The 25,931-nt window shown below is 39.5% G+C and overlaps 1 protein-coding gene across 1 annotated transcript in view; it reads right to left on the bottom strand.

The window, feature by feature from the left end:
• Positions 1–25,593, bottom strand: part of PLCXD3 (phosphatidylinositol specific phospholipase C X domain containing 3) — a gene marked incomplete at its 5' end in the record, with an annotated part of 71,453 nt that extends 45,860 nt beyond the window's left edge. Inside the window, one exon of the mRNA XM_083884481.1 lies at positions 25,491–25,593. Coding sequence (XP_083740607.1) covers positions 25,491–25,593 — 103 coding nt within the window. The remainder of the gene's footprint in view (positions 1–25,490) is intronic.
• Between the last annotated feature and the right edge of the window lie 338 nt (positions 25,594–25,931).

Genomic DNA, 25,931 nt, shown 5'->3' with positions numbered 1-25,931 from the left:
GGTTAAAACACCCAGAAGATGCTAGCTCTGTCTCAAAGACGCTTTTCCAAGCACTCTTTTCTGTACAGAAACAATGCTTCTATATAGAATCACAGAATCATTTACTTTGGAAAAGATTTTTAATACCATGGAATCCAACAACATACATTGTTGGACTCTGAGCCCACCAAAGAGAGGCATGAGTACAAGCAAGATTAAAATAACTTTTTAACTGGCTTTAGATAAATTAATGCAAGCCTCTCAGAGGACATGGACACTGACAGACACAGTTCAGTCTGCTGGGCTGCTGCAGGACACTGTGTCCGCACACTGTGCTCTTCTCCATCCACTGTGCCAGGGACTGGCATCCCACAGCCACCTGCAGGGTGATGCACACAGGTGCCTCCCCACCCCTTCCTGTTCCTTCTGTGCACAGAAATGGTTTCATTAATGACACATCATAAGCTTTTTTTTTTTTTTTTTTGACTAGGGTTCATCTTCTTTTCATTATAGATGCAATAGTTAGTTAACAAGGAGGATCTGCCATTGCTAAAAGACTAAGTTTTAACACGAGAACACAATTGGAATGAACTGCATTTCAAAACCTGAGTGGAGCCATACATCTGTTGTTTAACAGCAACATACATCCAGAGACTTTGCGCTCTCTGTCACACTGAAGTTTCTGCATTTGATACTACAGATACACTTTCCACCCTGCACCTCCTCCCCAGAAATATATACCTCTAAAGGAAATGAGAAGAGGGGATCAATTCAAAAGCAGGTGGAAATTTACTTTCAGCAAAACTAGAAAATTTTGAATAGAATATTTTTATCTAGGTAGTATTTGTGAGCCAGAACTCTGACAAGGACATATTGTAAACTCAAAAAAACCCACCCCATTCCTGTTCTAAAATAAAAGCAGTGCTATTTAATTACTGCACTGATTTCTCCTCTGGCAAAAGCATCAGCTAAGCAAATAAAATATTTCAGTATAGAGCTGTGATTCCTTATGGCTTTGGCCAGGTTGACAAATAAAACTACCATAAACCTCAAAACCTGGGAGGCAAACAGTTATCTCATTAAAGTGCAGCACATTAACTTGCCATCAGCTCTGCTGCGTGCTGTGCTGTGAATAAATTAAATGTGAATTCAGAAGAATTCTGACTGTCTGTGTCTGACAAGCTTTATTACTGTGCATATACCAGCAATCATCTCCTCAGTTTTGCAGGGAAAAAAACAAAAAACAACAACACAAAAAAACCCATTAAGGATGCAATAGCAAAACAGTCCAAGTTTGCCTCTTTTGGCAGTGAAGGTTTATAAGGTAAACTTATAAAGCCAGAGATGGCCTCACATAAATGCTTTCATAGCAAATGTGTAAATGGAACTGATCTTTTGGACAGCTGCCAGTGAAGCAGATATTTTGGTGACCTTCCATTAGCAGCTTCTCCTTGTGGCCAAACCTACTGAGAGTCTGTGGTTCATGCAAATGCAATCCAAGCTCTCAAACAGAAATGCAACCTGAGCACTGACTCTGATGGATTTTGGCTCTGTCAGGCACAGGGGAGGTCACTGAATAATATATTTTCCTGGGGCAGTAGGAAACATTTTCTTACCTTCTAAATTTCTTTGTCCTTTTTTTTTCTTGTAGTGTTACTTTATTCTGGAGCATGAAGAGGTTCCAATATGTTAGCAATATTTAATCCATTTCGATGAGATAATGCTTGACCATGAAAAGCAGGTATTAGCATTTCTTTTCCACTATATTTTCTTAAGTTCTATCTACCTAATAAAAATCAGGATTTGTGACCATCTTTATGTATTTCAAAATACAAACATAATAAAATTTAATGCATTTTAATCAGGCGAAACCATCAAACAACCAAAACACAAATGAGTACAGAAGTGAGACAACCATCACTTTAGCTGGCTCAGGTGTCCCAAGACACTCCCAGAAATGCGAGTGTTCAAGACTGGAAGCCATTGATCCAGCACAAAAAAGGAATGTGCAACTACGTAAGTTTTGTATCTGTGCTTACATGATATTATTCTTCAGATCTGCTCAATAATAATGTATTAATGTATGATCTCTGGCATGAGCTTTGAAGACCTCGTGGCTGGTTTAGCTTAATGGGTGCAGCATGACATGATGACCATCAAAGGGTACACAAGAGCAGAATTTGGGACATTGGCACAACTACAAATGGTAGCACATGGTAATAACAATTTTGAGGTCCTGGAGCATGTCCAGAGAAGGGCAACAAAGTGAAGGGTGTGGAGCATAGGTCTTGTTAGAAGTGGCTGAGGTAGTGGAGTGATACAGCTTGGAGAAGAGGAGGCTCCACTGCTCTCTACAACTCCCTGAAAGGAGGGTGTAGTCAGGTGGGAGTCAGCCTTTTCTTCCAAGTAAAAAATAAAAAAGGAGAAATGGCCTCAAATTGTGCGAGGAATGGTTTAGATTGGGTATTAGGAAGAATTTCTTCACTGACGGGATTGCAAACATTGGAACTAGCTACCCAGGGAAGCAGTGGAATCACCATTCCTGGAGGTATTTAAAAGATGGGCAGATGTGGCATTAAGGGACATGGCTTAGTGGTGAATCTGGTAGTTTTAGGTTAATGGTTGGCTTGATAAATACAGAGGTCTTTTCCAAATGAAATTATTCTATGATTTTCTTCTATTACACAAAGCACCTTGGCCTTGGGCAAAATAAAATCCTGTAGCTCCATGCTCATCTAACTTGCAGATGCATTAAACCATATAATGTCAGCAAGTCTCTTGGACAGAAGCACACTGAATTTCTAGCAGTTCAGACTGATAGGGAATTAAAAATTAACTTTTTACTCATCAATATTTCAATGCCCTATTAGGTTCCATTCAATAGAGAATGTCCTTAGCACATGTCCTTACAAAACAATCACAGCAAAGTTGGAGAGGACGACAAGCACTTAACTGAAGAAATTAGAAGGGCATAGAGTTTGCCTAAAGCCTCCAGAGATATGGCTGGTTTCATTGCTAAAAATTATGCTGTTTCAGATGACATAAGTTAGTCTACAGATAAAACCTGTGCATTCCATAGAAGGTTCCATCTGATATTGGTCAGAAGTCCTGAAGGAGCTCACCCTGCCATGCTGACCAAAGAGATAGTACTTTCCCAGGGGACATTTTAGCTACAAAGGAGGCTTTGAGGCAGAGAAATGGCATTTGATCTGTGGCCCTAAATCCTACAGTTTCATCACAAGAGACAAAGCATCAACTCCAAGTCATTCACAGGGAATATGTCTGTGACAGTGTTGCTGAGCTGAACTGTAATCTTGCAAACATGTAAATTAAAAGTGTGGGGATGCTGTAAGTGCCTGGTACCCGCCTGCAGCAGGAAAGTGGGTTGTACCTATCACACAAAGAACTGATGGTGAATTAAAGCCCCCCCCCCAGCAAAACACATTTCCGATATTTAGGTTTTTTCCCCCTACCAGACTTCTCCAGGTCATGTACAGGTATTGGGGGGAAAAATAAACTGAGAGAAAGGAAATAACTATAATGTACCTTTCAAATGAGAATTGTCCAGATACCACATTATCTGGTGATTCAAATTCACTTCTCTGGCATTGACAAGTGGTAAAGTGGTCAAGATACGAAATATCTAATAAATAATTTGCCTCAACAAACATGCTGGTTTTCTCTGGCAAAGCAAAAGAATCACTATAATGTAGCTGAGCAGACTTGTGTTGCTCACAAGTTGTGAGAGGTTCCACATAGGTTCTTGCTGCTTAACTGCATCTGCACTACCTGGTGTAGGGCACCCATGTGTCCAACTGCCACACACAATAAAAATAGAGAACTGCAGAAAACGGTGGCACTGTTTACTCTGAAAAAGGACTGTTGAGCTTTTCAGGGTTTCCTACAAGGACATAAAAACTTTCTAAACAGGTCCTCCTTTTCTAACTTGTTCATCTATCACTTGATTTGTCCCATATTCTTTCTGCAGCTTGCAAAATAAAGTTTAATTTCATCCCTTATGAACTTTCAACAGGGAGTTGGTACCTGAAGGAGAAAACCACAAAAAAACTATGTGCACATATGCAAACACACCCATACACACATACATATTGGAGTCCATGCAATGATTAATACCCATCCAAATTATTATATCTACTAACCAAGTGATTACTTTATATCATGTGAAAACTTGCTCTTTATAAGTTAAAGGGGAAATCTGCTTTCCTGAGGAGGAAAAGTTTTCTCTTGTCTGCAAAAAGGCAGATTTCAAAACCAGCAGGTTTTGGGCCATGAATAGTTTTTCAGTTCCTGAGATCTCCACTCTCCCACTCAATCCCAAACAGCCCAGCAGTCAGTCCAATACCAAGTGTGGCTCATTATTCTGTTTGGTTTTGGAGTGGGTTTTTTCTATTTATTTATTTGTTTGTGGAGGTTTTGTGGTTTTGATTTGTTGTATATTGGGGGTTTTATAAAGAATTAAAAATTCTACTAAAATTACACCTGTGTAGAACTTAAATTTGCTAAGCCACAGGCTTAGTGTCTGCCCTGGACATCTTACAGTCCTACATGGAGAAGAGACAGACAAAAATAAAAAAAAAAAAAAATTTAAAAAAAAAAAAAAATAAAATAAAAAAAAAAAAGTGCAAAGGAAGAGAAAGAAAACTACTGGTGGCAGCCAAAAATGGAGAGAAATTTCAAATCCCTGTTCATGTTAATGTTGGTTTGGCCTCCTGTACTCTGCACAGGAAAAGCAACCCTCCTCAGCTCTCCTATGGGCAGGGATGGTCGAATGAGGACCTGACTCGAAGTAAGATCATGCTCATCTCTGGCAAGTGTTTCCTTATGAAAATGCCCCTGCTTATTGCAGTGAGTTTGGATGAGATCAACTTTCAAGGTCCCTTCCAAATGAAACTATCCTGTGACTCTACAATTCTAAGTGGCTGCACAAATTCATCAAGATTTAAAATAACACTTAACTACTCCTTTCAGCATGCCAGTCCTATGCCCAAATTCAGTGCAGATCTTTGATCTTCAAGCCCCCAAGTAGAACACCCAAGTGAGAACACTCAAGTTCGCACATAGGCCAGAGGGGCAGGTTGGTCCTGTGAGTCCATTTTTAACAAAGTGCTTCAAAGCACTAAATTCTACAATTCAAGAAAGAAGCCCTAGTGACTGAAGCATCTCTTTGTAGTAAAAGTGAGTGAACTGTCTTGAAGTCCAAATATGACTGATACTAGTCCTTTCACTCAGATTCAAGGAGATAAGTTAGCCACAAAGCTCCATGTTCAGGTGGTAACAATATTTGATGAAGAGAAGTTTAATCTTTATGGTACTTACAATATCCACCTCTCAAATCAGTGGCACAGCTGGTGCCCAATATAAGGGTAAGAACACTACTTACCTACTCCAATGTATCAATTAAGTAATGTTGAACTCTGAGAAAAAAAGCCATACTGTGTTTTCACCCCTGAGTTAAAGAGCTTTACACAGAGGATAATTAATTGAGCAGATAACTATAGGTGAAAGCCTAACTGGAAAAAGGCATGAATTAATGAATTACATATACACACACATATGTAGATATAGATAGATATAAATATAGATAGATATAGAGGATATAGAGAATATAGAGAATATAGAGATAGAGATGACAGAGATTGATACAGATACAGAGAGAGAGAGAGAGAGAGATACATACACACAATTTTTAAAAAAAATTTTCCTACATACAAAGGCATTTATATATATATATATGAATTAAAAGGTTTGCAAGACTCTTTTGAATATGAGCCTAAAAAGTACCCCTGTAACATCTACAGACACCTTCAAAAGGCTGGGATGGATCCTTGCCATCATCTGTTACATCCCAATCCCACTCGCTGTCCTTTCCAGGAATTAAAGAACACATAGTGAAATCAGCGAGACATCCACTCTGAGACAGACAGTAGCCTGCCTGGCATTAGGGAAGAGGAAAGCACCCTGAACATGGTCACAGAATGGGGTCACTTTTAAAATGTCTTGAAAACATAAAAAACTTGTCAACAGGGGAGCCCATATGTATTAACTTAAGGTTCAAATGGGTGAGCTTAGGGCAACACATACATGGACCTCAGCAGTAATCTAATTCTGACGTCTTGAGAGCATGGTTTCATGAATTCCAGATGAATTTAGAAATTCAAATTTTAACTTTTACCAGTTCTCATGAAAGTAAAATCATATATCCATGTTACCTGAGCAAGCCAGCCAAAATCCCAAAGTGCTTTCATTAAATAAGTCAAGTATTATAGAAAAATATTTGCATTCTGTTAATCTTCACCTGATATTAAGCATCTGGAAGCCTGAAAATATATACAGATATTTGTTTCTTCTGAGGCCAATGCTAGTCATAAACAAGGAATTAAAAATATTTTCATTAACTTTACTCTTCTGTTGACCACCTACCAAAAATGTTCCCTGTCTTTATATGGCTTGTATGTTCTTATTCATTATGTCAAAACTCAGATGTTCACACTCCAAGCATAGGATTCACTATTCAGATTATGTATCTTAGTCTACAGTTTGCTTTGAAACAGTGAATTTGGCTGAGACTAATAGTACTGTCTGAACTTTGCAGCCTATTTAACAGTCAGATTCATCAATTTATTCTCCTATGAGTAGTGTTGAGTAAACTCCCATAAATTGTTTTCCCACACATAATTGCTTTGTTTAAGAAAGGGCATGTAAGTGTTCAGGGAAGTTCATTTTGTCAGTGCATTCAAGAAGAATCGTTTTGTAATTTTAATTTACTATCTCCCAAATGTTTGTAAGCTACTGAACCAGGGTCACAGCCACACTGCACCCTATCCACATTCTGACTTTTCCTGTTTTGATCATATGGGTAAGCATTTAGAAATTAAGCTTCTATAAAACATCTGGAGAACAAAGCTCTACCTAAGCAATTCTGATGGCAAAAGAATTATACTTCAGATAGAAAAACAGAATACAAAATATTGAAACACATTGAAAACAATGTGTTTCCTTATTGCTATACCTCATTTTGTCTAACCCAATCTACCCCATTGCAGACTATGTTTATAAGTCCATTCTAAACAGAACATATTTGACATCTTACTCTGGTGCAGGGAATGTAAAAATCCAAAGAAAAACCCCTACAAAACATTATTTTTTTTCTTCTAAAAAAAGATTAGAAGATAAAATACCAAATTCCAATGCTACAAAGTAAGAGTTTGATTTTTAAAATATTGAAGATGAAAAATATCACAACTAAGGTGAAAAGACACTAAGAGTAAGGAAAACAAAAATTCTACAAGTCAATGTGATTATCCTATATGTTATGTAAAGCAAATAATTAATTTTAATAACTATGAAGGGAAGAAATAAAGTAAGAAAAAAAAATCTACTTATAAGAAATTGTTGAAGCCATTTAAATGTCCTTGATTAACTGTGCCACAACTACTGTTCCTTGTTCAGTCTGGACAGCAATATTGTTCCAGCCCACATATTCTCTATATAATGTCTAAGTGAACATTTTCAGATATCACTGCCTGCTTCTGACTCCTAAAAACCAAACTTTTTTAAGCAAAAAATGATTCAGTGCTTCAGGGCATGTACAGGTGAAGTAATCATTTAATCATCCAGGTGATACTCTTCCTGAAGCAGACAGCAAAATTGGCATTGCGGTGAAATATGCTTTCATAACCTTGGCAGAAGTAGCCTCTGTCTCTTGAAGAATTTTTTAAAATTTTATTTATTTAATGAAAAGTAGTGATAATGGTTTGGTTTCTGACAGAGATCTCTGCAAAGTGGTGAGGCTACCATACTTTCCAGGTCATGCAGGCAACAGAAAAGGACTTTTTTTTGTTATACCTAAATTAATAAGACATGTCCATTTCATAAAATATTTCCCATATTATTTAAGTCACTAAGAAATAACATTAATTTTTTATGTGTGTTCAACTATCAATTTACATTTACACGTTCTATTGTTCAAGAGTGCCTGAAAGGTAGTATTTTAGAGGAAAGTAATTTTACATGCTTGGTTTACAGAACAGAAAAACCCAAGGGAATTAACAGACAATATCTATAGATTCACACCAAAATCATATTAGAATAGGCTGTTGAACAAATATAGATTGCAACAACTAGCTCCACAAGAGAAGTAGCTTTAAAACACTGGAGGCTGGAAAATACTTTAATTCTTGAGTGTTTCCAGCTCATCTTGGCTCTTTGCCAGGAGTTTCCATCCCACAACTCCTGTTTCTGATCTAAGTCCATAATCACCAAAAACTGAGATATGTAATGTAAGCAGTTAAAAATTAAATTAAAAAAAAAAATTAAAACAAAATTTTAAAAACCTCTGTATTTCAGACATCATAGAAAGATAAGATTTTAACAAAAAATCTTAATATGTCTAGTTTCAGTAAAGTACAGTATTCTGTACAGGGGCATTCAGCTCCCTGCAAATAAATCCTTTACAAGAAATACACTATTCATAAAATGACCCAGACATAAGTTAGAAAATCCTCAAGGTATGGAAAAACTCTCAGAATAAAAATGCTTAGAGGTTGACCTGAGAGGCTTTCTGAACAGAACTAGATGGACATTTTTCATAGTCCTGAAAAAGCATGCATCTCTCCATTCAGCAGCCCCAAAAGACTTAGAAGTGTTTCAGTGAAAGAAAAGCAAAGTTCATATCTGTTTTTTTGGCTGACATAACTGCAAGAGCATGCAAAACAGCTAGCAGGTGTTTTCTTGCTCTTCCCTGTAACTCTGCATATGGTCACTTCTGGAGAGCAAGACAATGGGGAGACAGCAGTACTGCTATTTATATGTCACTTTAAACATAACATCTCAGTTTGAAATATATACTTTGGGTTTGATATAGCTTGCAATTACTGAAATAATACACTTTCAATGACTGAAGTGTAAAACTTTTCCTTTCTGAATGAGAGAATGCCTACATTCCATCCCAAATGGAGTATTCCCTTTCATCAGCTGCGGGTGAAGAAATGCATTTGTTACTTTCCAAGTTCTTTTCCTCATAATACAGCATTTGCTGGAAAATGACAGTATGGACAACAACAGTAAGGGCATTTCAGATCAAGGTTTCTTTACCTCTAAGGCCACAACAGGTAATGGTTATTGATGCTGGATTGTTGCCTTGCATGGAAGAAATCAGTTCAAGCCATGGAATAATTCAATCCAAGAGACTCCACGGCAACTCTGAAACCTCATACTAAGATGGAGTGCTTTTTCTGGAAAGAACTCTGATCTCACTTGTAACAGATTTCTCTTCTCAATCTATCAGTTGTTCTAGCAGTCTCATCAGTAAAAACATGCAGTTTAATTTCAAGCTGAATATATATGGAGAAAAATGACATTTATATTTCACTTCTTGACTACCCCCAGAGTATGCTGTTATAGTTATAATCCTACCAGAAAGCCATTCTGAAAAATCATTGCTCATATTCTTTAATCAGACTCAGAAACATTTTCATACCCTGTAGGAAAAGACAGCTCCATCAAAAATATGACTCTCACAGGGTCTCTAACACCAACTTTCTTCATGGTCTTGATGTAGCAAATGGTCTCTTCAGAATTTTATAATTTCTAGTAGCGGAATAAAATATGTCATTAAAAGCTTTAAAAGGACAGCTCATGGAATAACTTACAGGATATCATCTTCAACTGACACCCAAAGATACAGAGACTGAAATGCACAGGCAGGGCAAAGATCTCAGCATCTTCTCCTGGCATCGCCAGCTTCCTCCTCTTCCCTTTAGCTGGGATAAGCAATTCCTCATCATTCACTCTTCTTGAGGCTTTGAAATTCAACTTTGACATACTAAACAGCAATACCCTCTTCCTAGGCAACCAGAGAACTGCAATTGTGGAGCACAGCACAGACAAAAACACACTTTTATACAGAATGACACTGTCACATACCTGAACCTCGAGCACACTTTGAAAGGCATAATGCCTTTATGAGGGTAAAAAGAGGATTGCATTAAGGGTGGAAGGGCTGTTCAAGCAAAATGAACAGAATATGGTAATTGTGGGATTTTGGGTTGGTTCTTTCTTTCCTTTGCAGACACAGGGACGGCTCAGAAAGTCAGCACCACTGCCTAAAAAAGAAGATTATAATTTGGTATCATGTGGACTCCCCAGTAGGTACCCCAGCATTTTAACATACATATTCAGAAACTGTGCAAATTGAAAGTAAAAGGAATTCTTTTTCAGTGCATATTACAAGAAAAGCTTCAGAGAGAGAGACACTAGTCTTTTGTTCCACATCACCAGACCTTTCGTTTGTCTTCATCTTCTGGAAGTATTTCTACAACACAAGACGTGACTAGCACCCCAGAACACACATGGAGAGATCAAATTTTCTGTCTGGATCTTGCAGTGGTAAAAGATGAAATGCTGCCAGAGAACAACAACAGTGTAGGCAAAACTAATAGCTGCACCAGCCTAGCCAAAATCTGATGGGAAGTGAGCTACAGACAAGAGCTGTAGGGAACTGCCCTGATACAGTATGTGGTCAGGTGTGTCCCATGGGTCAGGACAGCTAACCTCAAAGCACCATTGTATACTGAAAAGTAGTATTACTTTTAATTGTTAATATATTTCCTTGTGTCTTTCCTGCTTTACATTTTCTTCTAGGATAGAATGTGCTTTGACTCCAGCAAATAACTAAAATATAAATTTACTTCTCACCTGAGTTACACCAATGACCAACTAAGGCTCAACTGGAGGTTGTCATCCTCCAGTTAAGAAGAGGTTTCTTATAGTATAAACAGTCCTATCAGTGGGCTGGTTCATGTAAAAGACTTCACTGGTAAAAGAAAATCCAGATTTTGCTACTTGATAAGTAGTGACTTCTGCACAATCATCAGGCTATAATTCAATTGGTTCAGACTCTGCCACACACAACAACCTAGACACAGGCTCCAAGGTCACAGATGCTGGCTCTTTATGAGACAGTTATACTCATCACAAAACATCACTACAAAAAAGTACTACATTTTGACAGAACTTAAAATGCCTCCTGTAAAGAAGAGCTTGGAGAGCAAGTCAAGGTCATGTAAAAAAAATTCAGTCTTCCACTGCTTGCCCAGGCTTTTCATCTGGCATGGGAAAACCATTTACCAAGACATTCACAGCATCAAGTTTAATACAGCAACAGTTGTGGTAAATCACCCATAGTCTAGATTAGCAGCAAACTCTCAAAATTTACAATACACTTCCAAAATTGTGCCTGATTAAGAAACATCTTAATTGCTACTTTTTAAGCTAATTCTTCTAAATGCTTTCTGCCAGAAAGTAATCTCAATTCAAGAGAAATCAGCAAGGCATGGATGAACATTTTTCATCTCTTAGGAAGTTTCTGGAAGTGTTTTGTGGAGAGTTCCCTCATGAGTAAACCTTACTGACGTGCTGCCAACCTGCAGCAGACAAGTGCATCAACTCCAACAGATGATGACCAGTGCTCCTGGAATCCATCTGACATCATCCATACGCAGCATTCTTAGGGACAGTTCTGTGCAGGGCTTTGTGAGTCTCTTCCAACTCAGCTTATTCAGGGAATACTGCATCTCATTTGCAGCCACACCAGCCCCACCTCCTCTTCATTAACCATCACGGTTAACACAGCCATCATGTGGCTAACAACAGCAGTGGTGATTTCTTCCCAGCTGCCTCACCTGTCATAATCCCAGCCTCTGCCACACTCCAAGTCTCTTCCTAAATGTTTCCTAAATTCCCCTTCTAAAAGGAAACCCTGACTTTCAGTTTATTTTTATCCAAATAAGGTCCATTTCTCTGTGATGCAACACAGGCCACTTTTCATGTGCTCCTTTACACTGGTATTACTTGTATATTTCAATAAGAAATGAGCTTGTTCTGAGCTAGGTTGTTAGTGGAAAAATATTAAATGGAACAGGACTCAAACATTGCAGCAATGAAGAAGTACCCTGTTCAGCACCCAGTTTTACCAGTTCAGTGCTGCTTTCACCCACAAGCCATTCAGACTGACTGGATGCAAACACTGCTACCAAGATTTACTTTGGATTATTTAGGAAGTATCATACACAATAGGACAACTGTAAAGAAGTTTTAACCTGTTGCTTTGACAAACTCATTAATTGGCCTCACTCTTCATCCTCCAAAAAATACCTTTAAGCTTATTTTTCTGAAGTCATCATGAATTCACTGCCAAGAAGAGCAGCAGGAAGTGTGTAACAGCAGGCATAGGCATACTGGCAAACATCCTTTTAGGGCTTCAGTAATTTGATATTTTGATGGAAATTAAAGCTATAAAAAATTTAAAGCTATAAAAAAAAATTGTCAACAGTTTTCACTTTAAACATCCTAGCTTGGCACTCATGAAGTATTTCAATATTGCAACATTGCTTGATTGCAGCACCAAATGGTCAGAACACAGCCCCATTCTGCTGTGAGCTTGCAGAAAACCTTTTACCTGCATGGTTTATCACTCACTTTACTAAAACTTCACAGCAAATTCTCTCCCACTCATATGTTTTAAAGTAAGGCCTGGGCTGCAATGGTATATAAACAGTTCTCTCCAAGCAGGGGTCCTGAGCACAAAATTTACTAGATAGGGGTATCGCAGCAATGCATATTTTCAGAACACTCAGAAGAACAGCAGAAGTAAAATTGTCTTTTCAGAGCCCACAAAAAACTTAGCAGCTGGTGAAATGCCTGGGTATATCCTGTTATTTAGCAGTAAAATGTGGGCCTTGTTACTGTAAATTTTACTTATTTTCCCCAACAGCAGTGTAATTAATACCTGTGTCCCCTCTTTCTGAGCACACATTTTCCTTAACTTTTTCTGAAGCCTTCAAAGCAAAATAAGCCAACAAAAGACTCCTAGGATATGCTCTAGATGCTTTCTGAAGCAATGTTGCACAGAGATGGAGTTAAATCTGGCATCGCTCACTCTCTAATCTCCAGGCAGAGATTTAGGCTAGTAACCTAAAAGGTTCATCTGCATCCCTCCAGCCTTCAGAATTTTTTTTTTCCCCACTTTATTCTCTCTCTTGCATCATTTTGGGAGCTTGAATAGAACTACCGGTCACTTCTTGCTTTCAGGCAATGCTTATGAGGCTTCCAAGTGTTCACACCTTGCCTCTCTCCTCACCATAATATATCAAAGATTACAGCAATATGCAACTTGCTCAATAGCCTTCACATCAGGAAACAATCCCACACTTTGGTTCTTTGCAAGGTGACTGAAGGATGCAAATAAAACCAGGTGCCTGTGGTTCCCAGACTGAAAGGGGAAGATGTGATGCCAGATGCTACAAGGGAACAGCCAGTGGACTGTTGAAGCAATGCTTGCATATAACTCCAAGACAGCACATGCAACCCCTAAAGTAACCCAGAATGTGCTGCTAACTGGCCTCCCTTGCCTGCAAAGCTCACAAAGCTCCCGTTTAGCTGGAGCTGCTGTAACCCTTTATTTGATTTTCAAGTGAGGCCAGAAATCTTATCTCCTGCAGCTCACCCTCTAATCCATGGAGATCTGCCAAACCACTTACAGCCTGTCTCACCTCTGACTGGTCCTCCTTTTCAGACACCACTCCAGGGGTGGGTGATGCAGTGCAGTGCTCCATATGCCATCACACTTGACGCACATGTTGCTTTCCTGTGAAAAATATTTCCTTTCCTTGCTGGTATGATGTACTGCAAAGCACACAGATCTCATGTACAAGACATAAATACCTGATGTGTCTGCCGAGCAGCTTTGTATACCCTCCTTCTTCTCTATGCTTAGGAAAATGCATGGTTTAAAGGTCAAGTCACTAAATTAAGATCTATAAAACACAGTTTCATTTTCTATTCCTGCCTTGGCATCCCCTATTTTAATCAAGTAATTTATTTTTCCTGTCAACAAAACATGGAAAACATCCTGTCATAATAGAGACAATGAATCCTTTATAATTTGTGCTTAATATGGAGATGGTTAAAACGTGCACACACTTTCCATGTTCTGACCATTTTTTTCAGAAAAGCTTTAAGCCTACGTCTTTGGCTCAAGCATCATCAAAAGCCAGAAGTCAGAAGCCGTGCCCTAGACCAGCCCCACCAGCAGCCACCAGTGTTTTACATGCTGGTATAGAGCTGTATCTACTTGGCAGGACTAATGTCAAAGTCACCATGTCTGATCACCTGCACTGTGATGTCTCAAGGATCTCCAGCTTTTCTCAGTGCCCAGTCCAGGTATCAAAAACTCCATAAATCCTTACCTTCAATGTAATACAGAAATCCATGGAGTGTTTTTGACAGTTACTCTTCTGTTCTCCCCAGCATAATTTAAACTATCTGTTTTGAAGTATCACACAGAAATGCAACATGAAAATCCAGCCTAGATCAGACACCAAAGGCATTGGTCTTTTGGAAGAAGCTGTTCAAAAGAGGTATGATGAGCCTTGGTGTTCCAGGGCTTCAGAAAACAGAGCAATACTGCTGTTATGGAACTACTGTACACAGCCTCAAATAATGCAAATTTTAAAGCCCTTTCCTGAAGAATATTTTCTGTTTCAATGCCTATCTCAATTCCATAGCAATTCCAGGAAAAAAATCACTACATCTGCATTGGGAGACAAAACCCAGAAATTTCAACCTTTACTTACTCTTGTTCCAAGAGTTCTCCAGACTTCAATTACATCACCAGCATATCTTAAAAGATATGCTAGGATTTTGAAAACAAGCTAGCTTGTTTTTGAAATACTTTGGTCTAAATATAAAAGCATATTATTACAAATAAATGTCAATACACAGTATTTTCTACAGTAAAAAGAAGCAAGTCTGTGAAAGGCCTGCCACCTCAAACACCATTACAATACAGATAAAACCCAAAATATTACTTAGTGGTATTTTAGCCTCAAAATAATCAATTAGACTTTATGCTATTTCCTCCTCTTCTGTACATAAGGGTCTGATCTAGCACCATTAGTCATCGCAGTGCATGTGTCAGCTGATTGCAATGCAATAGGTAAAATCCCCAAACTTGCTTTTCTCCTGTTGTTCCCTGATTTATATTTAGATCATAGGCAAAGACAATGAAATTTTTGGATAATGCTGAACCATAAATCTTGTGATTTTTTTTACTCTGAAGATAGATTATTTTTTTCTTTAATGTAGCTATTTAATAATGGTTCACTTAAAGACTATAAGCAACGTAAGCCGGTACTTTTCTTTCCAACAAATGCACTACATTGTGTATTTTAGAGGGCCATATTTAAGTTCGTCATCTAGCCAGCATGGCTTTCTTCAGCTGTTCAGAGCAATTTATTTATCAAGAGCTAACTGAAGCAGACTCAGTTCCACCCTGCATAGTGCACAAAGTAAACATACAGTTACTGCTCTGATTTAGTGACATTTCATACAGCTCTGCACTTACACATGGTATAAGGCAGTGGAAAAGCAGATTCAGTTAGATTCATGTTAAAATTTCTCCTCTCAGTGAGTGAATCCTGTCATCCAATAAACTGCTGAAAACTAATCCAAAGGAAAAAAAAGCACCCAAGCCATGAACTGAGTAGAACTTATGAAAAAAAGGTTCGCTTTAGATACAGTAGCTCCCTTCTCTCCTTCTGGATCTTTCCTGATTTGCCTGTAAGTTGGTGTGAATTTTTAAAACACATACTTTGTCTGACATAGTAACTTGTAAGCACTGTTTTAATCTAGCAGGCAGAAAAACAGGTATGTTATCCTATCCCCACCTGCTTTCAAATGTCATTTTCAATTAGAATACTTCTCCATATCTCTGTTGGTTTTACATATCCTCTAACTATTTCTGGCCTGTATCCCACACTTAAGACAGAGCTGAAGTAACACCTGATGAAAGTGATACATAAAAGGGATTGCATTTTGCTTCTTGGCTTCTGTGTTGCTAGAACAACATGCTCTTATAGACGATACAATTTCATTTTCTCTCACTTGACTTGGAGAAGCTGCTTTCAAGGAATTTAATTTGTTTATGAGCACTTCTGAATACCTTTTGAACTATTAAACCAATTAATAAAACCTAAAATTACAACAAAACACCATCATCTTCCTTCTCTGTGGGAAAATTCAAGGTAATTCACAGCCTAGGATAGATGGCTTGAAGATTAAGATACTTTCTCTCTCTTAGGACATCTGGGAGAACCATGCAGAATAAAGGTAAAATCCACCTCTGAAAACTACACAGGCCAGAAGAGTAAAGGGATATGTGTAGCAGGGAATATCCCTTAATTCTCACCTTGTCCTTGAGCCTTTTCTATGATACAGATCAGAGATGACACCAGAGCCAAGGCACTGAACTAACTGCATCTTTGATCTCCCTTCAGCACAGCACTTCTCCTCCTGGCCCTAGACCTCCACCTTCACCTAGTTTAACTCTGTTTCAATTTAATCCTCATTCTGTTTATTTATCCAGATACATATAGGGCTCTCCTGCAAAACTGAAGTCACTTTCTGATGGCAGAGATTACCTACAGTTTTGAGAATGATGCAGCCTCAAAGGAAACAGTAAGAATTCTGTGGTGTACAAAACACATTAATAAGCAGCTAGGAATTGAAATCCCAACATGGACCAGATCACCAAATCTTACAGTGATTTGTTCTGACTCCTATAGGACAGGAGGATGTGACAGGACCAAACACATGATGGCACAAAACCCAACCATTTCTTTATGGTACCGCAACCACCATATCACCCTAATCTCTCAAAGAAGTCAGTGTTGGTTTTATTGGTTCAAAAACTGTTTTCAGCAAGGAGAGTCTGAAGCATTGCTAGCCAGTTCATTAAAACTGGTCTTAGAAATCCCAGTTTTCCCTATATTCCCCACTGTGATTTCTAAAGGAAATCTCGCCTCATGCACACCAGAAACAACAGCATTCATTTGTACACGTGTTGTTCATGTCCTTCAGTGTCCCTTGGCTTGTTTCCCCTATAATACAACTACATCCAAAAATTACTGAAGCTGGCTTGTTTTCTCCTTATGTATTGTCATCTTATAAGATGTTTCTCAAAACACTCACTCAGCACATGCACTAAATAACACTTGGCTAAAGGCATGAGTCCAACTCCCTCTCACAGCAAGAGCCTGCACTCCTAGATAAGCCTTGAAGCATGTCTAGACCAGTGTTCCCCATTCCCATCCTGGACTGCACCTGTTTTGAGGTGATCTCTCCTACTTAAAAGAAGAACAGCTGTCAATTTTGCACCAGAAGCAGAGGAAGGCAGAACTCCAACTGAGCAATGGTTTGCAGATTACAGTTCAAAGACAGCATCTGCAACTCAGTGTCCAAGCTATAGATCTTTGTCTCTTCCAGTCAATATCCTCCTCCCCCTTTTTGCAGCTTAGGTTAACTAGGGAATTTCTGTCCAAAACCAACTTCATCCAGCCTGTTCACCCCAGTGAATGGATTGCTCCTACTGCGCTGCCATGCAGAGTGTCAACAAAATCTTCATTGCTTTCCAGCAATGGAAAAAGCAACTGGCAGGTGCCTCCTGCAGCAGCTTCAAGTGATCTCCTAATCTGCCCACCACATACAGATGAGGCCCTTTGGAGATGCAGGCACTTCAAGTCTGAGGGAACCCATCCAAGTGTTTCACATTTTTGGGTCATATGATGGGAACACACATCCTCACACGTGAAAAACAAGAGACACCACTACCCCAGCTTGAATGGCTTCTGATGCCATTGTATTTGTGAATATAATCTACACAATTAGAACAGTCTTGCAAAATTTGAGGGTTTCAGCAGAGAGAAAGAAAACTAATCCCAAAATAGCAAATCTCTAGGGATTCCTGTGTTAGCAACTAGAATGAGCACCTGCTCAAACTTCCCCACTGACACAGCAAGTTTTGGGTAGTGTGCACACTGGATGGAAAGCAGCACTCCACCAAAAGTTTTTTTGAGCTTTGCAGTGTTAAACCAACACCTTTTCTTCCAAAGCACAGCCTAGGGGTCAGTAAAATCTTACATAACCCACTGAGCAGACTTCCTAATCCAGCCCCCCTCCTAAGAGCAAGGCCAGCCTCAGTATCAGTGGTCTTCTCGAGATTACCAGACTCACTCTACAAATCAGAAAACATGGCAGAGATTTCTAGCAGGTGTCTTAAGATTTCTAACAGGTGTCTTAAGATCACTCAGCAGGTTCACAGTTAATGAAAATGTGTCAAACTTTTCCATTTCTCTTCCACCTTTTAATGGCAGTGATGAGTGAAACACTAGAAGACTATTCCAATCACATGCTGGTTCAGGAGAGGTACAAATATGCCATTTGTTTTTTGTATGAACACCCAGACTAGCCTGAAGCATGTATTTTTGAAGCTTGTATTTTGAAGGTCCAAGTTCTAACAGAAGGATTTAGCAAAACTAACAAACTAATAACCTTTCAGGCTCTAAAGCATCAATTTGATTGCATAGCACTACATGTAACTCATTTTTTCTACATTTTTCTTACTCTCACTTAAATTCCAGTCTAGCAACTTTTCATAATTATAAAACCAAGCTGCATGGCTGCCAATATATAAATAAAAGCCAAATGTTTAATAGATAAAAAAAAATTCAATTCAAACACAAAACCAATATGGGTGACAGCATGACAGCAAGGTAAAGCCTGAAGCATACTATTCATCTCACTGGAGTTTGTTTTGTTTAAAAAAAAAAAAAAAAAAAAAAAAAAAAAAGCTACAGAATTTATTAAAGGCTGCATTAGTTCAGTGCTCTTTATCCTGGCTTTTATAAATTAGAAGCAAAATTCATAATGCAGTAGACTTCATGGATGGGTTTTTGCCTTGATGGCAGCAGCACATCATGTATCTCCAATCATCTGAAACATCCTGACATACAGAGGGGAGCAAATCCAGGAAGCACAACAAAGGAAATCCATTTCTTGTTTCCATCCTCTATCTTTTTTCAGTGTTCTGCAACATTTTATTTTCATAGTTGAAACACTAAGTATTTAAGCATGAGGTGTGTGAGCAAACTAGGTAAGAGATTGGATGAACCAAAGATTAACTTTATTAAAGTGAACAGGGACACCATTTTAAAAGACAGCAAAGCATCTGAAAAAGTGTTTTAGCAATCTGTTTTGAATTAGATTATGGTAAAAACTGAGATGGTATTAAAACAGACAGAAAAATAGAAATCTGAACTTTCTAAAATGAAATAATGCATTTCAGCCTTTAGATATCGTTATTAGCTGACACTATATAGCTGTTCAAAAGAATAGAAAAGATTAAACCAAGGTTTGCCACAGCAAGTCAAATGAAAAGCCAGCCAACTTTGCAAAAATTTAGATTAAAATCCAAACCTTCAGATTTTGAACCACATTTCTTCCCAGTTATATTGTTTGCAGTCAAGGGCTATATTGTAGGGATTGCACAAGGAGTAAGCACCTGTAATTTGAACCTACTTCGAAGAAAGGACAAGATGGGGATGAAAGTTATTCTTCCTGGAACTGGCTGCTTTTTGAAGAGTATAATGGCTAAACACATATCAGTTTACTAAATCAGAATGGTTTTATAAATTATATACAAATAATTTCTAAAAAAGAAGTGAGCATTTTAATTATTATTTATATATAGAACAGTAGAAGAGATTGAATTCTTAGAGGGTTTAAAGTTACAGTCTGCATAACTTTGTTTACCTAGGACCTGAATTTTAAACTACTTACACAGCTGACTTGTCTCACAGTTGAGCATCTTCAAAGCAAGATCCATTTTGCATGGAAGACAAGAGCTCAAGCTTCACAATGGTGAGAACTGTAGGAAGTTGCCAAACATAAAACACACACCAAGCACAAAGTTAAAGACTGTCAGAAGGTAAGGGCAGTTTGGATACACAGAACAGTCAAGAAAATTTCAGGCAAGAGATAAAAAACCCTAGCAGTTCATTGAGTTGGAAGGACAGAAATAATTCCAGATGGCAACAAAGCTGTTCCCTCTGCCACACCTGACACGGTGGCAGGATGCAAGGCAGGTTAGAGAAGGCATTTCTGTTGTAACTGAGCTGCAGAAGACACAGTGGACAGAGAGTGCTGGATTAATAAACAGCCCCTGTTGGGAAACCAAGCAAAGGCAGTTTCAAATTACCTCTGGTAGCAGATGGAGAAGTAACTGAAGGGTTTGAACTGTTTGATTTTTACGGCAGTGTGAGTAACCAAACAGCTTTATTTTGTGTGTGCTAGAAACATGTCACAGCAGGAGAAATTAACAGCGAATGCCACAGAAAACTGTATCGCACAGAAATATTTCTGAGAGGGTTGGAAATGACACATTAGCATGTGCAAGGCCAGTGAGAAACTGCTTTGTGGATAAAAGTGATTGATGTAAAAAGAAGAGCATCAACAAATTAAAAAAAGAGCTATCCTAAAGGAAAGTTATAAGGATATTTGCTCATTTTCTGATCAGAAAATAAAACATAAGGTACTTATTTCTAGTAAAAAAACACTGAAAATTGAGTGCAAGGCACAGCGGAAAAAGAAAGAATTCTTCTAGGTAAATATGCATGTCAAAAGCAACTTGCATTACAGTTTTATTCATAAATTTACCCACATCATCAGTTTACAGTTATAGGCAAACCTAATTTTGTACAAAATTGGACCCAGGCAAGTGAAGCAGAGGTATTCTGCTGACCGTGAGCAGATAGACAAGGGTGAAACAGATTCTGCTTCTCAAAGACAATCACCCTTCACTCTTAAGCCAAATCCAAATCATTGGCTATTCAAGATCAAAATTAAAGAGTTTCCTAATAACGTTTAAACTCTGAAAATGCTGTGTGTCTACATAACCAACAAAGAAGAACTTCTAGCCTTTTTTAAAATGAAAGAATTTCCCCAGGGGTCTGAGAATGAGGAATGTCTATCCAAGAAACAAAATATCACTTTAAAATTTGCAAGCTATTACAATTGAAGTTAAAATATTTGAAACAGTTGTTACATCAACACAGCAGTGCTATCATTCACAAAAAAAAAGTTAAAACATTCCAGTTACATTAACTTGCTTTTCCCAAGTCTCCCCATACCATCTTCAATATCCTGATACATCTTTGACATTTGACACTAACACACATCCTCCTTTTTTGTAAAATAACTCCCCATGAGGTCTTGCTCTTTCTTTTCAAAGTACAATGATAGTGGGAAATGGAAATTTCAAGTCTCAGAGCCTTTTTCTAAAGACGAGTAGTATTAAAAATTCCACCTGACAACTGCTTCTTATTTAAGGGGAGCCAAACTAGCTCTGCTGTGCCTAGCAATTGCTTTCCAGCTGATGGACAAAGAAATTTATATGTTAAAATAAAATAAAATAAAATAATAATAAAAATCTTTAAAAACCTAAAAAAAAAAAAATCTGAAAAACCACAGAAGCCAATGAGGTCCTGGGCAAATATTTTTCATGAGAATTGTATTGTTCACTTAGCATCGTCGAGCAACAAGAACACATGCTGAGGTCAGAGGTTTTGTCTGCACAAGGAAATCAGAAACTCTCCTATGAAACAAAAGCCTGAAGAATCACCACTCCATAAAGTAATGAACTTCAGAGATATTCTGTGTCTTAAACTAATTCAGAAGATTTTACCCACACTATACAGACATGTCCTTAGCATGCATCAAGACTGCTCATCTTAGGCTAGTACCAGTTTTGGCAGAGGGATGTGTTACTTAAGGAAGAAAATACTCTTTTCCATCATAAATTATTCTTACAGACTTCTCAGAATCTTGGAATATTAGCACCAGGGGAAAAGGCAACAATGATTACACAAATTATTTGTACAAAAGCTCTGATATTAAACTAGACACATATTTAAAGACTGTCAGTAGGAAATTTTATTGATCAATAACTGGAACAATTCATAAGGAAATGCTGCCTACTGATGTCTATTTACTGCACTGCACATAAATGATATGATCAGCTCAGATTAAGGAAGGTGCATTGACACAGCAGAATACACAGGTTCTCCATACCTCACTTTTCAGCCTCAGCTTGGGAGCACAAAGATTTCAGTGCTATAAACATGCAAATGCCTAGAAGAACCTATTTCTTATCCTGGTCAAAGAGGCACAGGCACTGAGATAAAGCAACATTTTATCAACTAATGAAAATATCCTACCCCCAATGACCAGAATCCACAGTCCTCCACCTTTTTCTTAGCCAAACTGTTGAGAGTTTAGCCAGATGGATCCTGTAACACAAGAGGCAGCTTGCAAGCACTGGAAGATGTACAACTTGACCCAAAGTCTTAAGAATATATCCTTTCAGTACTCTAATTGTCATTGCACGAGAAGATTAAATATGTGTGGCATTTTCTGGAAACTAACAAATTATTTTATTTCCAAAGAGTTGATAGTGATATTTGCTACTATTATCACCTGAGGAAAATCTGCCACTTGCAGCATAAGAGAACATAGACTTAGTCAGCTCATATAGAAAAGAAAACCTAATAGAAAACCCATCAACCACATATTTGGAAGAAATTCAAATAGAAAAGTTTCTTATGGACAAAGCTAAAGCCATATTAGAAATTTCTCTCTCATCCAGAGGGTTCCTGCAGTTGGGAAAACAAAAGGACCTAGTTTGAACTGTGGAGAATGAAATGAGTAGAAGAACTTGAAGTACCAGCAAAATCCAGCACGGATTTGTTATTTACAAAAGTATAAGGGGTGGTAAATAGTATTAATTGGTACCTGCATAGGCTTAGCAACTGAACAATAAAAGCGTGTGAGCAATGTTTTTAAACATATTATGAACAGAACATTCCTTCAACAATATTGTTTAAATACAGTCATGGCAGAGTATTATGGGGTTTGAGCTTCTCTTTGCAACAGCTAAAATGATACAAGCATGTATCATTTTGGAAAGACAACAGAGTGTATCACCTCAGTTCCAAGCATTCCTTCTAGACAGTGAGAAATGCACTGATTTCTAGAAAACATTTCCCCCCTAATACAGTGGAATACCCTTTGTATTGGAAGTCATTTTAACATTTTCAAGCTAATTGTTTGTTTTCTTCAACATTAGCATTGGATTGACTGTTGGACTCTGGCTCCAGAACTGAATTTCATCCAGCTGAATTAAGGTCAAAAGCAGTATTCCTACTGCGCAAGGGAAGTTTAAATCCTGCTGGGAAAAAAAAAAAATAAAAAATGTACCGTTAACTTCTTCTGGTAAGGAGAAAAAAAAAGACAGTGTAAACAAAATGCTATGAATACTTTAGTACTTAAACACTAACTTCAAAAACAGTGAAAATTCACAAGATAAAACTGAAGACTTGACACAGGGAGGTTTGGATTATACACATTCTTTGCATTAACTACTTGAATATTAGTTATATGCTAACAGCTATTTTGCACATATTATTAATGCTCAGCTGTAGACATATGGGAGAAAACCTTCTTATAAATATTATGAACATCTGAAATATTATTTCTTCTTAAAGGATGAAAACCAATCCCACGTTAGCTCTTGTATTTAATATTGTGCATGTCCACATTGTATGTTGAATATAATAATAAATCTACTGTTAAAAGATAGTATTTAAACTGCACTGATACCTATAGTCTATGTGTCATGCCCCCTAGTTGACAAATTCACATGAACTACATTGCCACCCTCCCCATAAGACTCTATTTGCCAAATCCAGCATTTTAAAAGTGAGACAGGCAGACAAGAGGTCTCTGTCAATTTACACTGACAGAAGAACAAATTCCAAAGATCTTAACATTTTGCCACTCAAATCATGTAAGTTTTTCTGCTAATTTCACAAAGAGCAAGTCTGTGTGCATTGCTGTTACATGAACAAAATCGTTCTGCCAGTGTAAGGGATCAGTCTCTGCACTTAGAGCCTGCAGAACTTGCCCACTGCAAAATGCTGTATTAGGATTAACTGGCACAGCCCACTGTAAGTTGGTTTGTTTGTTTGTTTTTAATTTAAACATGTCAACAAGGTGTGAAAGCTTGTATTATTACTGGCAAACCTCTGAGAAATGTCCACTACAAAAAAATGTGGACAGCTTTTCAAAAGAGGATGTGAGAAAGTAACAGAAGGATCTTGGTGACAGAGATGTACAACGGCCTCATGATGCTCCTTCGGTAGAGGAAGCCACTTAATGGTGATGCATAACAAAGGCAATTTTTGGCATCTGGAAGCAAGTTAAGTTTCATCTTATCTCCTCAAACCAGGAGAAAGTCTCTAAAACAATACATTTAACCTGAAAAACCACCATGCATCCAAAAGAGAATAATTTCTCATCCTGCCAATATGCCATAAGAGTGTTCCACAGTTTGTGGGTCAATGAAAAGTTATTACACTGAAAGATTTTTACAGCTCCAACAGAATTTGATGTAAGAATTGCAGATGCAGGGCTCCTATGCCTTGGAGGGACACAATTTTATACAGGATATATTCAACCAACAGCAACACTCAGTGCAGCAAGTAATATGCTAGATATAGCTTGTGTAAACGGTAAGAAATTAGGAGACAATTTTAGAAGGGCACACCTGTGTGAAAATGAAAATATAGAAAACACATTCTCACAAATATCAGTTGCTATTACATTGTGTCCCAAAGTACCTTTAGCGTTATAGAAACTGGTGTAACACGAGTAGCTACCACACGAAACTTGCAAGAAGTGAACATTTCTCATAAGCAGCTTAAAAGACATTAGAGCTTCAGCATCTCTGAAACCTCATTCCAGTTAGACACCTTAGAGAGGAAGGATGCTGCTAAAGAGTCCTTGCAAAACCTTGAGGTTCTCCCTCAAACCAGCGATCATCTGAATCAATCACTGATTTGCATTCTAACATATTTTGCCTAAGTCTACCCCCATAGTTAACATCTTACAAAAAAAAAAAAAAAAAAAAAAAAAATTACTGAGAGGACAGGAAAGAGTTCATAGTCTGAACACCATCACCTGCCACCCCTCATCTTATTTAAAATTGTGTTGAGATGGAGCGTTTTCTGACAGCGACACGGCACGGAGCCGCACAGTGCCGCAGCCCGCCTCCCCTCCCGCAGCCGCAGCCCTGCTCCCGCTCCGCCGACCCCGCCGCACAAGTTTACGGGGAAAGGGGCAGCGTATGGACTATGTCCTAAGCGAGGCTGACTGCTCGGGCTGTCACGCCGGTCCGGCGGTGCAGCCACAGGCTCCCTTCCCTCCCCGGGCCGAGGCACAGCCGCGCACCCCGCTCCCGCCGCCGCTCTCAGTGCGGGGCCGCGTCCCGCCGCCGCCTCTGCCCGCCCTGCCCCGCTCGCTGCCTCCCGCTCCCGCGGCACCGCAGGGCAGCCCGGCAGCCGGGGACGGCACGGAGCCCCGGCAGCGCGGAAAGGGACGGGCACGGAGCCCCGGCAGCGCGGAAAGGGACGGCACGGAGCGCGGACAGGGATGCCCGCGGCGCCCCTCGCGTCTCCCCGCGGCGGGAGCGCTGATCCGCGCCGAGCGCCTCGCCTTCCCGGCGCAGGGCGGCCGCGGGGCGGGGAGCCGGGAACACCCACCGGGGATGGCCAGGTTGGTGAGCGGGGTGCTGTGGAGGCTGCCGGGCAGCGCTGCCATCCAGTCGGCGAAAAGCAGCTCGTTCTTCCCCTGCGACGAAGCCATGCTGCCGCCGCAGCCGCGCCGCCGCCGCCGCCGCTCGCTCCAACTCGCCCGGTCCCGGCCGCGGCCACCGCCACCGCCAGAGCCCCGCCGAGCCCCGGCCCCGCCCGCCCGGCGCCGCCTCCCCCCGCCCCGCCGATGCCCCGCCGCCTCCCCGCGGCGCGGCGGAGAGCCCTCGGGCCGGCGGCACCGCACCGCACCGCAGCGGAGCGCGGGGCTCGGCCCGGCAGCTCGGAGGGCGATCCCGCCCCGAGTACCGCGGGGGCCCGGGGGGAGCGGCCTCACGGCCCGGCCCAGCGCCCCGACCCGGCACCGGAGCCCCCCGGAGCGCGGGAGTGCGG

The sequence above is a fragment of the Zosterops lateralis genome (genome assembly GCF_965231275.1).
Source record: "Zosterops lateralis genome assembly, chromosome: Z".
Classification (NCBI taxonomy): domain Eukaryota; kingdom Metazoa; phylum Chordata; class Aves; order Passeriformes; family Zosteropidae; genus Zosterops; species Zosterops lateralis.
This window is presented reverse-complemented; position numbering and strand designations above follow the sequence as displayed.